The sequence below is a fragment of the Prosopis cineraria genome, unplaced genomic scaffold, assembly GCF_029017545.1.
Source record: "Prosopis cineraria cultivar Desert tree isolate PC_DT_omini unplaced genomic scaffold, ASM2901754v1 PC1, whole genome shotgun sequence".
In the NCBI taxonomy this organism is placed as follows: Eukaryota; Viridiplantae; Streptophyta; class Magnoliopsida; order Fabales; family Fabaceae; genus Prosopis; species Prosopis cineraria.
Genome location: NW_026555332.1, coordinates 57,700,344 through 57,715,787, shown reverse-complemented (window position 1 = coordinate 57,715,787; position 15,444 = coordinate 57,700,344). Strand labels below are relative to the sequence as shown.

The window sequence follows — 15,444 nt, the reverse complement described above, 5'->3', positions numbered from 1 at the left end:
CTGGGAAAGTGAAGTAACGATACTTTCTTTCTTTTTTATTTAAAGGTCGAGGGAACAAGTCCCTACAGATCACAAAAACATAACATCACGTGGGGACTGACATCCCATACAATCACTCTCCATCAGGGCCATTAAATGGCTTGGGGTAGCATCTATGAAACTAAATTCATTCTCCTTACTGGAACTATTCTTGGCAACGTGATCAGCCACTCTACTGATTTCTCTAGGAATAAACTGAAACTTACGTTGCCAATTCCTAGTTTTGAAGTCTTCGATTCTCTGCGTCACTGCGCTCTGCGTACTGCCTAGTTAAAAAAATCTATAGTCAGTTTTGAGTCAGACCCCACCATTAAACTCCCAAGCTGTCTCAAGACCCCTAGGATTGCCTATTCTTCAGCTTCCTGAGGCAGACAGATTCCCAAAATTTGATTAAAACCAGCAACTCGACTTCCCAGAAGAACCTCGCGTATAACCCCACCACCTGTTGCACGTCCAGAGCCTTCACAAACAGCTCCATCAACATTGACTTCAAACCAATTCTCAAGAGGGGGCATCCATTTACAATTTGTCCTGTCAACCCTACCCCCATCACCATGAGTCCCGTTCCTACTGCCACACATCTTAATCGTACAGTCTGGCTCCTCTTCATCCATTCTCCTCCTTCGATCTCTCAAAATCTGAATCTTCAAACTCATCAGATGCATTTTCACCTATACCCTTTTCTTCTTCGTTGGGAGCACCTTTCAACTTAAGAGCAAAAGACATCTTACACGAAGAAGCTCCAGCTTTCACATCGTTACTTCCGAGTTTAGGCCAATTCCCATCCAAAACAGAGTTGCCATTCACATTTCCACCTCCCATTCTCCTTTGATCTTTTTCGCACCCCTATTCAGTTGGTCATCTTCCTCCCTTGAGGAGGGCTGCTCAGGTAGAAGCGAAGTTTTCCGGATGAGAGCAACAGAGCCATCATAGAAAAAGTGAATTTCAAACAATGATACTTGAATACTGAAAACTAGAGTAATCATTGAACTAGTTGACTTAGCGGTCAACTTCAAATCAAATCAATTACAATTAAAATAATATAATTTTATTAAATATACAAAAATATTCATATAAAAGAATGTGACATTTAAACAAGTCATTAATTCTTAAATAAATAAATATTCATATGAAGCCGGGTTGTAGGTGACCAGTTCACCGGTTTAGGGTACCCGTCCGAGTTTATGAACAATGCTCGTTAGACAAAACTCCCGTGGTCGCCGGTGAATCCATTGTTTTGCAAGGATAGACCGGTCAAATGGGTGTTGATTGAGAAAGCAATTGGACCTGAAAAGTTGTTGGACAAGAGATCCAAGTGCATCAAACACCCAACTGAGCCAGAGACATAGGAAACTCACCGGAGCTGGTTATCCTGGAGGTAAATGTTACGAAGAAACATCAAATTGGAGAAATCAGCTGGATCCCGCCGGCGAGACGATTAGACTGCAGTCAGAGTCGGAAACGTTCCATTTGACCTGATTCGCATGTGGGGTCTGAGAGATGACGGTAAGGAGAGCTTGCTCATCCCGAGTTGGCTCTGTACTGACTCGCACACTTTACATTAGAAGCAAGACGAAGAAGATCATCATCAAATGCAAAGCGTGAAAAAGGTGGGGTGCCTCAGCTTTGTTTATCCAATAACACGAGAGGAGATAAGGAAGAGGACAAAAAAGGCAATCCCATGGGCATTACGAGTGGATTTGCAGAAAAGAGCAGAAGTGGTTTTCCGGCGAAGCCTAATGGGAGGGGAGGAGAGGGCTGGTGGAGAGAGGTAGCTTTTTTTAAAAAAGGAATGGTATTTTAGTAAATGTATATACAAATTTAATTACACCTGAGTACCTTAAAACTACAAAATGATTTGTGTAATTGGTGGGGTTTTAAGATATTTTTTATTGTTGTGTAAAATTTTTAAAATAATTTTTCTCCTTTTTTATATAAGCACGTACCAACAAAATTTATATGAAATAATCACATAACATTATGCTGGTTTTTTTAAAGAGCTTGAAATGAAAATTAAACATATTTGTTATTCATAAACATTTCTCAAAATTAAACATATTTTTTAATTTCTAGAAATATATTATTTTTAAATGGAAAACTATATTTTAATAAATTTTATTTACTAATTAACCAATCTTCGTACTAAACCTCTAATTTACCTTTTAATAATTTGTTTAATATTTATTAGTTATCTGTTTAATGTTGTAGTAAACATAGACAAACTTTAATCAGTTTTTAAACAAAGGAAAAACAAAGTGATTGAAACTATGAGTAATTTTTTAACAAATATAAGTCTAAAGAAATATATAATATGATTTTAACTTAAAAAATTAACATATCAATATCACATGTTCAAAATTATGTCATTTAATAATCTTATAAAATAATTGAAAATATATATTCTTTGAGTAATAAATAAATAAGTTTAAATATTTAAAATTATTGTAATAATAAAAAATTATGCACAGGAAAACTATTCAACTCATAATATGATAATTCATCTTAATAATGTAACAGAAACGTGAAAATATATGTTAAAATTATTTTTTCACAAAGATAGGAGTTTAAATGATTGTTGAGAAATACAAATGCCACGTAGGGCCATTTTGGTTAAAATAAAATATCATCATTAAAATTTAGCCGTCAACTACTCGGTTGGATGATTGAAGTAGAATTTTAACATTAGAAGGGAGGTTTGTGTGGCATACATTTTGATTTAAGGGAAGTTCATATAAATTTTAAAAATAAAAATAAGGTCTTCATAATTTTAATTTTAATAATAATAAAATATAACATTAAAAATAATTATGTATTTGTATAATATATTAGACTAGATATAAAAACAAAATATATTTTTATTTCTAATAAATTGTTAAATATTGTAACTATACAATAGTAATGGTTTTAAAATATTTATGTTTTTATAAAGAGTCTATATTAAAAAATAGTAAAATAAGGGGGATGACACGTTTTTTTAAAATTGGAATGCTGGGTCAAAGCAATTCCTTCACGCTTCTCAAAGTGAAAATTAATATAAGTGTTGCGTGTTGCAGATCGAAGCAGAGGGGGTTTTGCATCGGTCTCATCACATCGGGTCGCCGCTCTATTTATTTTTACAAATTACAACCTTGATCACTTCGATTCCTCTTTCACATCTGTCTGCTACTCTTTTTCCTTTTCTGGTTTTTTCTCTGCGTCGTTGACCGGAGCTGCCTATGTTTTCTTATTCACGTGGAATATATTTTAAAAAAAAATCCCATCCAACCCCTTTAAAAAATTTAATTATAAATAAAAATAAATGTAAAAAATAAATTATTATTATAATGGAGATATGATTTATTTTTTTTCAAATAAAATTTATTATTAATTTTTATTTGTCATTAATTTTTTTTTAGAAGAGGACCATGTGTGATTCTCTTTATTTAAAAACTCACGCCATTTTGTTCATTCTTTTCATTAGGTAGATCCTTAAGGCTGTATGGTATAATATAAAATTTTTTGATAAAATTAAAATAAAAAATTATAACTAAAATAAAATTAAATTTTAAAAATATGTTTGATATGTTAGAAAAAATAGATGACATTCTTACACTATTATTGTTTGGTATGTAAAATATAGAAATAAGGTTATATGTAAACATTAATTCGTGTGACCCGTCTAAGCTGTCCAGGTGCAGGAGTTACCTCGAGTTAATCCAAACTAGCCGAGTTAAATCGGGTCAACTAAATTCGAGTTAAATCCGGTTTGACTGGTCGATTCAATTTGGGTTTTAATACCTTCCAATTCTCGTGGCCTGCTTGTGTGTTCGATGCAAGCTCTCATAAAACACAGGATTGACTTGCAATTGCAACCTTGATTTTTTTTTTTCTTCTGAGCAGCACGTGTAACCTTGATGGGCCGGTCGGATGTAGGAATGACTTTTGTAATAGCCCTTTGGTTTTACTGTTTGGCAGCAAGCCTGCTTTTCTATCGATTCTTTTCAATTTCGTTATGGAATAACCTTAATTTAGCTGTAATTTTATTTCTCTTGGATACGACTATATGGTGGTTGGTATTACTTGTTAAGTCCAATAAATAGCAGTCTTAAAGTTTTCACGCTAGTCAGGGAATCATTCCGACATTCCCACTCAAGTTTAATGTTTAGTTGATTGAGGAACAGCACGTGGAGTTGATGAATCCGGAGAGATGGTTTGGCGTGAAGCAACAAATCGGAAGACAAGTTGGAAGGTTGGAAGGCAGAGCGTAAGCAATAAAAGTGGGAGTTGGATTAATTAATGAAAGAATGGGAAAGCAGCCAATTAGGGGAAGATGCGTAGCCAAAGTGCATGAGCTGAGCTTGGCTTGTGAATTAAATTCAGGGGAAGAGCCAATCATTTGCAATAACGGCATATTCTGTGCAGCCAGCATATTAGAGTTGGATATTCTCTCTCCCCAGATTCCTCCTCCTTCGGATATGCCCCGCCTCCCCCTGCATTTTCTCTCCACGAGGGTAATTCTGGCATTCCACTCTCCCCAACGTCCTATTTCTCCTCACCTCGTCCTTCTCCTTCCACATCATCCTATCTCCATCCAACCAGGCCACACAATTGCCACGTGTAATTTCGACTCCTAAACTCCCTGCATTTTCGTCTTTTCACCATTGCGCTCCTTGCGTTTTGGTTGTTCAGATTCATTTGCATTATCGTCACTTTTTAAATTAAATTAAATTGTCAATTAGAAGATGTTACTGATATAAAAATAAATAAAAGATGCTACCATTTTAATTTCTTTTAATATCCACAGTTCGTATCAAAACCACGTCCAATTATGATATCCTCAATCGATCAATTATCATATCCAAAGAGGGAGAATAATCCGCGGGATCCAAGATGGAGTTTTTTTTTTTTTTTTAAGAGACAAAAATTTAATCCCATATGCCGTAACATATAGTTGGGACACGTTTCAGCGAGTCTCCGTTCTGGTGATGGAGTCCCTGGAACCAAGGAGTCCCTGAAAAACTATAAAAGGCGCCATCCTCTGTTTGTTACGTTTTCGATCTCCTCAAGTGCTGTGCACATGCGCAGTCCTCTCGCTCTCTCTGCGGTCTCTGCTTCTTCGTTCACAATCACTCCGTCAAACTCATTCCATATACACTGTGATATTGATTGATTCGCGTGCGTAATTGTTCGAGGGCTCGCTACGTCGACGGAGTGTCTTATTGAACCTTCCGATGCAATGTCAGAAGCACTGCCGACTTCCCGGTCGTTGAGGCAACGCGGCGATCCTTATTGGATATTTGAAGAATTGCCAAAGGCCACCATTGTTTCTGTTTCCAGACCAGACACCGGAGATATTAGTCCAATCCTTCTGTCTTATACCATTGAGTTGGAGTACAAACAGGTACTCTCGCCCTCTCTATACCTGCGTATCCATGTTTCAGATCTGCCTCTTTGTTTTTCTACTAATCAAATCGTACTTCCTGGGTCTTGTCTTGTTGGGCTGATCAGAGAATTCATGGATGGGGATTTTTTTGGGATCTCATTTTTGCTTTCTAATTCTTCATCACGTCAAGTTAAAGCGAAGAAGGGGTGGGAGAACTATGCATAGACTATTTCAAGTGTTGTTTGCTTAAGCTTGTGGCCTAAGTCATTGGCAAAAATATTGTTTGTGATTGTGATACTTCTTTCTTGTGCTCAATTATGCTACGCAAATCATTTTTAGCAGAATTTGATTATTGGATTCTAAAATTTATCGGTGAGGATGAGCTGATCAGTTGAAATTACTTTTGCGACTACATTACACGCAAGATGATATATTTGTTGGCAGGGTCAAACGGCCTCTTGCGTGTAGCCAATTCCACTTGGCCAGACACATTTCGCTGTTTTTAAAAATTCTACGAACATATGTTTGTAAATGTTCACGTCTCATGCTAACAGAGGCTTCTGTCATTTTAAAGGAACGTTGATCTTCTTTACTTCTGGCTACTTCTTTGCAAGTCATATCCGGCTAATTTATTGATAATAATTGAAATTGTTCGACACAGTTCAAATGGCGCTTAATGAAGAAAGCCTCACAAGTTCTCTACTTACATTTCGCTTTGAAGAAGCGTGCATTAATTAAAGAATTTCATGACAAGCAAGAGCAGGTTTGTGTATATTTTGCATTTTTGTGGCCATTTTTTTCTTTTTATCTTTTATTGGTTTCCCTATCTCATGCATCCACACAAGTTTTATAACTAGATCCTTCATCAAGTATAAATATATGTTTATGCTTCCATTTGCTTTAGTTCTTTGATATTCTGCCTGATTTCTTATTTTCAACTTTCTCCTTAAGGTAAAAGAATGGCTGCAAAGCTTAGGAATAGTTGATCAAACAGCAATGGTGCAAGATACTGAAGAACCTGACGACGGGGCTGTGCCTTTGCATAATGAAGACAGATATAGGAACAGGTATCTCAATTTATATTGCCATAATATGATGCATTTTTAAACCTCTCAACATACCTTAAATTCTTTAGATTATTCCCCTGAATGGGCTTTACGAAAGATGCTAAATTTATTTATCACTATTGTAACTTGATCAGATATGTTCCATCCGCTGCAGCCCTACCAATCATTCGTCCATCACTAGGAGGGCAGCAGTCAGTAGCAGATAAAGCAAAAGTCGCAATGCAGGGTTACTTGAATCATTTCCTTGGAAACTTGGATATTATCAATTCTCGAGAGGCAAGTACCAAGCAGTAATACTCATGATGAATTTATTTGCTTAAATGATTTTCACGATATATTTGCAGATTGCATGCAGTTTGATCGTTCTCCAATTATTTGTCATGGGTGCCATGAGCTATGCATCTAAAGAAACTGAAATCAAAATGAGCTTTAAATGACACTTTAGTACTAGTGTCTGTGGTGTTTTCCCGGGTACAAACAAATTTGTTCATAGTTAGTTGGAATACAAGTGGGTGGTTAATATGAGAATAGAAACCCCCTTTATGCTCACCCTTATGGCCTCCAGGCAACAATGATATTGATGTTGTTATTGATCGCAAAATACTAATTTTCCACAATCGCTGCAACTTCTCTGGTTCTAAAATAATCCTTTCTGACACACGTTTTTCGATTACAGGTCTGCAAGTTCTTGGAGGTCTCTAGGTTATCCTTTTTACAGGATTATGGATCAAAAATGAAAGAGGGCTATGTAATGGTGAAGCGCTTATCAAATATCTCAAGGGATTCAGATGTAGCATGCTTTCCATGTGAATTGCTGGGTTTATGTAATAACAACTGGTCCAAGGTTTGAGCACACGCCATATTTTCTTTGTAGTGTTCTCATACAAAGTAAATTTGCCTACATTTTATTCTTACTCTTATTCCTAAGACTACATTGTCTGTGACTGTTCCTAGGTGTGGGCTGTCCTGAAACCTGGCTTTTTGGCCTTGCTGGATGATCCTTTCAGCGACAAACCGGTAGAGATAATTGTTTTTGATATCCTCCCTTCGTCAAGTGAAGATAAGGATTCCCTTGTACATTTGGCTGATCATATCAAGGATCGCAATCCCTTAAGATTCACATTTGAGGTAAGTTGCTCTCTAGTGCCAGTTTGTTTTGAAACTCAGACGTCTTCTCATTGATTATCATTTCATACAGAAGAGTCCCTGTAATAATCCTGTTTTTCTCTTAAATCAATAATGACAATTGAAGTTTATCAAAAATAATAACAATTGAATTTGTAAGGTAACTAGCGGAAATCGGAGCATAAGGTTGAGAACTAGCAGCAGTGCCAAAGTTAAAGATTGGGTTACTAAAATTAACGAAGCTGGTCTTAGACCTCAAGAGAGTTGGTGCCGTCCTCATCGCTTTGGTTCATTTGCTCCCATAAGAGGTTTGACTGAAGATGGAAGCCAAGCCCAGTGGTTTATAGATGGGAAGGCAGCATTTGAAGCAATTGCTTCCTCAATTCAGGAAGCAAAGTCAGAGGTACATGCCGTTTAGTCATTGGTAACTAGAGTATATATACCTGGCTTGTTTTAATGGACACCTGGACATTTATTGCTGACCCAAGATGGAAACTGGATGCAGATCCTTATCACCGGATGGTGGCTTTGCCCAGAGCTTTATCTGAAACGTCCATTTCACTCTCATTCTTCCTTTAGGCTGGACGCATTACTAGAAGAAAAGGCTAAACAAGGAGTTAAGGTACACATTTTTGACATTCTCTCTCTCCCACAAACAATCGGTTCTTTATATGACTTCTTGATTTGAGGTGTCTGATACTTAAAACATTGGCTTATTACTTTAAATTAGTTTAAAGAACCATGTGCTTCTTGCCTTATGCTTATTTTCTTGGCCATGGCAGATCTACGTGCTTCTGTACAAGGAGGTCTCTTTAGCTCTAAAAATTAACAGCTTGTACAGTAAGAGAAGACTTCTCAACATTCATGAAAATGTGAGAGTACTGCGGTATCCCAACCATTTATCGGCTGGTGTCTATTTATGGTAAGAACTATACTATGAAGTGCGAACATGGCCTTCATTCATAAAAAACTAAAAAGGTGGACTAGACATAATGTCAATGTAAGACTAATACTGCTTGGTTTCATTCAGGTCGCATCATGAAAAACTTGTAATCGTTGATTACAAGGTTTGCTATTTTGGAGGACTAGATTTATGCTTTGGCCGTTATGACACAACTGAACATAAAGTGGGTGATTTCCCCTCCGACATATGGCCTGGAAAGGACTATTACAACCCAAGGTATGTTCCTCCACTTGTTTTAAGAAAAGAAAAGAATTTTACTTGAAGAATAGAGAATGTAATCAATAAACTCATGATTTATGGAAATGGTGGTGTCGAAGCTTTTTTATAATATATCTTCTGTGGAATATAATCTGGACAGAGAATCTGAACCTAATTCATGGGAAGACACCATGAGAGATGAACTGGATCGTGAAAAGTATCCCCGCATGCCGTGGCACGATGTCCATTGTGCTATCTGGGGACCTCCCTGTCGTGACATTGCTCGGCACTTTGTTCAACGTTGGAACCATGCTAAGGTACCGGATATCTTTTGCCCAATGTTTTAGTTTTCCTCCTCTTTTGTTCATTTTCTTTTCCCTCCTCTTTTCTTACATGTCGAGTCATTTCGCAGAGAACTAAAGCTCCAAATGAACATACCATTCCACTTCTTATGCCTCACCACCACATGGTCATCCCACACTACATGGGAAGAAGCAAAGAGGCAGATATCGATGGCTGCAAAGATGATGACGACAAGAAAGAAGTTGAAAGTCAGAATTCCTCTTCGTCACAATCACCCCCCGCAAGATATACCATTGCTTCTGCCTCAAGAAGCTGGTGGAGAAGATCTTGAGTTAATTGGGAACAATATGAATTATAATCTCATGGATCAGACAAATTTTTGCGAAAGCCGAAATCCACGCGACAAAACTTCAGATGCTCAGGTGGGAGGTTTTCTAAATGAATTTGATCCTTTTAACTCGGAGAGACAATCTCCCATGGACGCTTCAGATGAATGGTGGGAAACAGCTGAAGAAGGTTGCCGCGACGCCACTGCTAAGGAATATGGAGAAGTTGGTCCTCGTACAAAATGTCGTTCCCAGGTTAGATATGCCTCCTGGATCTGATATCAATATATAGGATCATAGAATCACCAGATTCATGGAAATTTTACATTTCGTGCTTATATCGCATTAAGATTTAAAGTCTTTGATTCTTACCACGAGCCTTCGAACATTCTATTCAAATTCGTAGCCAATAGAGCACTGCATTGGTGCGTGGACTGTTTATTTATTTAATATTATTTTACATTATTACTTATCTGCTGCCATCTTGGATGGATACGCCATCCACAGGTAATCAGGAGTGTCAGCCATTGGTCTGCTGGAACAGGTCAGACTGAAGAAAGCATTCACACTGCTTATTGTTCTCTCATTGAAAAAGCAAAATATTTTATCTACTTTGAGGTAATCGAGTTTTGTGGTTTTCTTTTCTTTTGTTGTTGGTGATTTGTTAGGAACTGTAGTTCTCCATCCTATCGCTGTAGTGATAAATAAATGAAGTTACAGTTGATTTTTTTTTTTTTTACCCTACTTATAATATCTGTTTCTTTTATATTTTAATAAGTATAAACTTATTCGGCTTGCCTTTTTTATTGTTTTCCTTTCAGAACCAGTTTTTCATATCAGGCCTGGCATCAGATGACACCATACAGAACCGTATATTGGAAGCATTATATTGGCGTATTTTACTGGCTCACAAAGAGCAAAAACTTTTTAGGGTTATAATTGTGATGCCTCTATTGGCGGGCTTCCAGGTAAATTTTACTGGTCTTCTTTGCGCGGTATTCACTCCTTTAGGCGACAGGCTTGAAATAACTCCTGTTGTAAATTGCCACTACCAGGGCGGTCTGGATGATGGTGGTGCGGCAACTGTGAGAGCCATAACACATTGGCAGTATCGAACAATCTCTAGAGAAAAACACTCCATATTAGCCAACCTTAGAGCTATGCTTGGTCCTAAGACTGAAGATTACATTTCTTTCTACGGTCTGCGTTCTCATGGTAGACTTTTTGCTGGTGGCCCTGTGGTTACTAGTCAGGTACTTTATAGCATATTACATTCTGCGCAGCTTCCTACTCCCCTTTATCTGTGCTGCCTTGCTCTGGAGAGTTTCGCTTCCCCATAACTAATAAACAATGACTACAACAACAACAATAACAAAAACAAAGGTCTTGTCTTGCTAAGTGAGGTCACAACACCATTTTATACTCACCTTCAACCTCCATTTTATGCTCACGATGCCCCTTCAACACCCAACATTTACTGCCATGTAACATTAGTGGCCTTATAGCAGTTCTATAAAATTTTGGTTCAAGCTTCATAGGGACTTGGCAATCACAAAGAACTCCTAATGCCTTCCTCCATTTCATCTACCCTGCTAGTATCGTATGCATAACATCACTATCAATTTCATTATTATTTTGTAAAATTGATCCCAAATACTTAAATTTTGTGATTTATGGTATTTTTAACTCTTCGATCTTTACCTCCAAGTCATTTATAGCTTGCATCTAATTAAATTTGAAATGCATGTCTTCTATATTGCTCCTACCCAAGTGAAATCCCTTCAATTCCAAAGTTTGCCTTCATAACTCCATTTGAGTTAACCTCTTCTCTTAACTCTGCACATTAAGACTATTTCATTGTAAAATGACTGCTAGTTGAAATTGATTTACTTCAATTTATATGATATGATGTAAATTACCTTATCTATGCAGGTCTATGTACACAGCAAATTGATGATTGTAGATGATCGTGCTGCTATAATTGGATCTTCTAATATAAATGATAGGAGTTTGCTAGGTTCAAGAGACTCTGAGGTATAGTTCGTATTTAAGGCATCACTAAACTTGCTATTTTCAGAGGTTATGTAAGAAAGTTACAACGTGACGTAATTTTAGTGAAGTTCTTTGATTCTTTGAAATAGCTTTCCATAAAGGGTTGGTCTGCTGAGAAGCAAATTTCTTTGAGTCTTATTCATTTATATATATTTTAACCAGATTGGAGTTGTAATTGAAGACAAAGAATATGTCGATTCATCTATGAATGGAAAATCGTGGAAGGCTGGGAAATTTTCCTATAGCCTCCGTTGCTCCTTATGGTCTGAGCACCTTGGTCTGAATACTGGAGAGGTCGGTAAAATCAGTGATCCAATAGCCGATACAACTTATAAGGACTTGTGGTCAGCAACTGCAAAGGTGAGACTCGTTCAAGTTTTAAATTAGATCCATATTCCACGGGTTCGGTCATTGTGATTTTATATTGCATGTTGAATAGCCTTTTTGTTGTTATGCTCCTACTATGATATAAACTGCTAGTTCCTATGTTTGACAGGAAAATACTAGGATATACCATGAGGTCTTTTCCTGCATACCCAATGATCACATACACTCCAGGTATGGTGTTAAGTTTTATCCCATCTATGTTATTGGTTTTTCCTTGTCAGCCTTGGATTTCTCTGATCTCCTATTGGCATAAATTGCAGAGCTGCACTTAGGCAAAAGATGGCTCACTTGAAGGAGAAACTCGGTCATACCACCATAGACTTGGGAATAGGCCCTGATCAGACAGAGCACGCTGGCAGACTGAAGTGTATAAAGGGGCATCTTGTTTGTTTTCCTTTGGAATTCATGCGTGAAGAAGATTTAAGACCAGTTTTCAATGAGAGTGAGTTTTATGTATCTCCTCATGTATATCATTAAGTGTGCCAGTTCGGAAGCCAAGGAGAAATCTCTCTGCAGGTTTTTTGTATATAAACGAGAGGACAAGGTATTATTCATGCGTGGGTTGTGCGGTATTTATAAGCTAGTGATGGAGATAAGGTGGAATATAAAAATAAAAAGGCAAAAGTGAAAGGAAATATTTGACGACACTACACTAACTGGAGTCTTAGGAAAACTGGTGGTAATTTAGGACTTAAAAGGCCACACTGTACAGCACTAATTCATTGATTTGATTGCAAACAATTGTGTATAATTTTTTTCATTGGCTCGTGATAGGCCTTCTGGAAATTAATAAAGTACCATTTGAACTTGGGAATTTGGCTATCATTAATCTTTACTTGATGTTAAATCTGGCTGTGTTGTAATTACTATTTTTGAGCTTTTACTCTTTAGCTGAGAAAGTTCAACTTTTAATCTTACATTTGATTCAATCAAAATTCAAGTGTCACTTGCTCGTGGAGCCATGCTCTCAAGGAAGTGGGTCACGCACGCACGCGCGCGCGCGCGTTATCTCTATGAATAATATTTCATACTATAATACAAGGTTTTAAAAACTAAACCGACTATTAGAATTCACGGTTCAATAGTCAAATCAAGTCAAAATGTGGTCGAACCAGTAAATAATAAATTATTATTATTTAAATAATGTACATTTAGGAACTATTAATTGAAGTCCTAAATAGGCATAAAAATGTCATTTAAAATGAAAAAAAATCACAAATATTAATATCTAACCCATAATATAACAATCCAACATTAAAGGAAAAATAATCCATTATCCTTACATATAAGTTTAATCAATAATTATTACATTCTTTTCAAGTCCAAAGTAAAAACTAGAAACCATTAATCCATAGGAACACATTCAAAATCATGATCCAAACATCAACAATCACCATAAAACTCATCCAAGTGTTCTTTAGTTGCTAAGTCATTAGAAGCTACACTAAATGAAAAATCTGAGAACATAACAGCTTGAAGAGTGGATTGAGCTCCAAGTCCAACAGGTGTAGATTGACCTCCAAGTCCAACACATGTAGATTGAGCTCCAAATGTAATGACATCAAACAAAGGTAGAGGAGTTATAACATTCTTATGTTCATCACCCATGATAAATAAGAGAAATCAATTTGAGTTCTTAACTATCATTTCTCTCAAAATAATTATAAAATAATAACATCTCAAATAAAAATAAAAAGTATAAACCTTCATTATCCCTAACAGTGGTAAGAAGTTGTAGATTCTCTTCACGCAGCAAAACATCACAATCTGCTTCATTAAACTTAGGAGCTTGTTGTTCTCCAGCTATCCAAAAACCATGTTTGTCAATAGATACATAATCAAGGAGATCATAGTTTGTTTTCCTTCAATTGTGACCTATTAAGCAAACATGAAAACATTTAAATATTATTTACTTTTTAACTAAAAATAAATTAAAACTAGATCATTTAAATATAACTACCTATGATGCAACAGCAAATTGCACTTAGTAAAAACTAGATCATTTAAGCATTCATAATCTAATATGTTTCTTCTTTTTATGTGAATACATTCAAACAAGCTTCAATTATGCTCACATCTTGAAAATGATGAAGTTTGGCTAAGAACACAAATTGCAACTTGTTGCTATTGTGAAATATCACCTCCAACATATGACCACCATTCATCTGCGACAAAACAATAAAAAAAATACAACATTTTTTCTTATCATTTTAAATTATAATTAGTTATTAAAAGTAATAAAAATATAAAACTAAAAAATTACAAGTGCTAATCTTTTTGCTGCTTGACTCGAGTGATCCTAAGCAAAAGAATCATTATGATTTTTGTACAAACTCAATTGCTCCCATAATTGAACATAGTCATCAATCCCACATACCTTAAGCAAATTAAGCACAGCATTTGTAAGCTTTCTTTTGAGATCAAAAGATGGATCATACATGAATGTAGGATTGAAAAAATAAGCTGCTGTATGAGGACTAGTCTTCAAGTGCTTATCCTATTAAGCTTTAAAAATGTATGCGTAAGGCTTATATTTATGAGGATTGTTATTACAAAAACTCTCAATTCCATGCTTTGCTCTCGTCATTGCTTCATAGACATAACCAAGAGAAGGTTTTTCATCTCCATCAACAATTCTTAGCAACCAAATGAGAGGACCAGCAAGCACTATAATGTTGTAACACTAATTTCAGAATCTATTATCCAAGACAACGTTAACAAAATTCTGTCCTGCTACAATCTTTGATAACTTGTGATCAACAAGATGCTTATCAACTACCAAAGCTTGTAAGTCATTCTTGTCTTTATGTATACTTTGTAAATTAATGAAAGTGGTAGCAAATATAGTTGCTCCTGGACACACAATCCCCCTCTAACCCAGTCTTTTTCTAAGCTATGATAAGAAGATAGTATGATTGTACACAAAAATGATAACCTTTGATGACTTAGATGCAAGGTTTGATACATTAGGCAAACTTGCAATGTTCATCATGATGAGATTCATGTAATGTGCAAGACAGGGTGACCAATAAATATGTCTATATTTCTCATGAATTAGCCTATCGTATGTTACATAATTGGTTGCATTATCAGTGACTACATGGACAATATTTTTTAATCCAATCCACTCCATCATTTCACCAAACAACTAAAACAATGTCTTAGCATCTTTGACCAAATCTGAAGTATCAACAGGCTCTACAAATCCTTTTATAGAATGAATTTAAAAGTTTATCAGTGTACACTATCTAACATCAGTCTAACCATCAACCATGAAAGTGCAACCATTACTTTCCCATATACTTTGATGAATATCAACACTGACATTCTCTTTTCAACTCTCTCAATAAATTTACTCTCATGTCATAAGCAGTAGGGCCTTTGAATCCATGTCTTGTAGCAGTATTTGCATTTATAGTTTTTTAGAAGATTGGACAATTTAATATATTAAAAGGAATGCAATTAATAATAAATCACTCAAAAATAACTATTTTTGCTTTGTGCTGTGCTTCTTTAGCAAACAAAACACTTTTAATAACTAGTTGTATACCTACCTGAAGTTATTCTTAGGGCAAAACAATAAATTATAACTTAGTTTTTCTGGTGGAAAAATTTAACCTG

At 35.9% G+C, this 15,444-nt stretch overlaps 1 protein-coding gene and 1 long non-coding RNA gene across 2 annotated transcripts; one reads left to right on the top strand and one right to left on the bottom strand.

The window, feature by feature from the left end:
* Positions 1-9: 9 nt before the first annotated feature.
* On the bottom strand, positions 10-1,823 carry LOC129320706 (uncharacterized). Its single transcript, XR_008595820.1, has 2 exons — positions 1,398-1,823; positions 10-920 (listed from the first exon to the last, which is right to left on the bottom strand). It is a non-coding gene; the product is annotated as an uncharacterized LOC129320706 (long non-coding RNA).
* A 3,161-nt stretch (positions 1,824-4,984) lies between these two features.
* Positions 4,985-12,637, top strand: LOC129321832 (phospholipase D zeta 2-like). The gene is given in 20 exon segments (XM_054967762.1): positions 4,985-5,419; positions 6,063-6,164; positions 6,353-6,468; positions 6,603-6,744; positions 7,145-7,312; positions 7,423-7,596; positions 7,754-7,996; positions 8,099-8,215; positions 8,376-8,515; positions 8,624-8,773; positions 8,916-9,072; positions 9,168-9,332; positions 9,334-9,639; positions 9,892-10,002; positions 10,206-10,352; positions 10,440-10,637; positions 11,317-11,418; positions 11,599-11,796; positions 11,933-11,994; positions 12,084-12,637. Coding segments are annotated over 20 exon segments (3,180 nt in total). The 5' UTR covers positions 4,985-5,254; the 3' UTR covers positions 12,301-12,637.
* Positions 12,638-15,444: the final 2,807 nt, after the last annotated feature.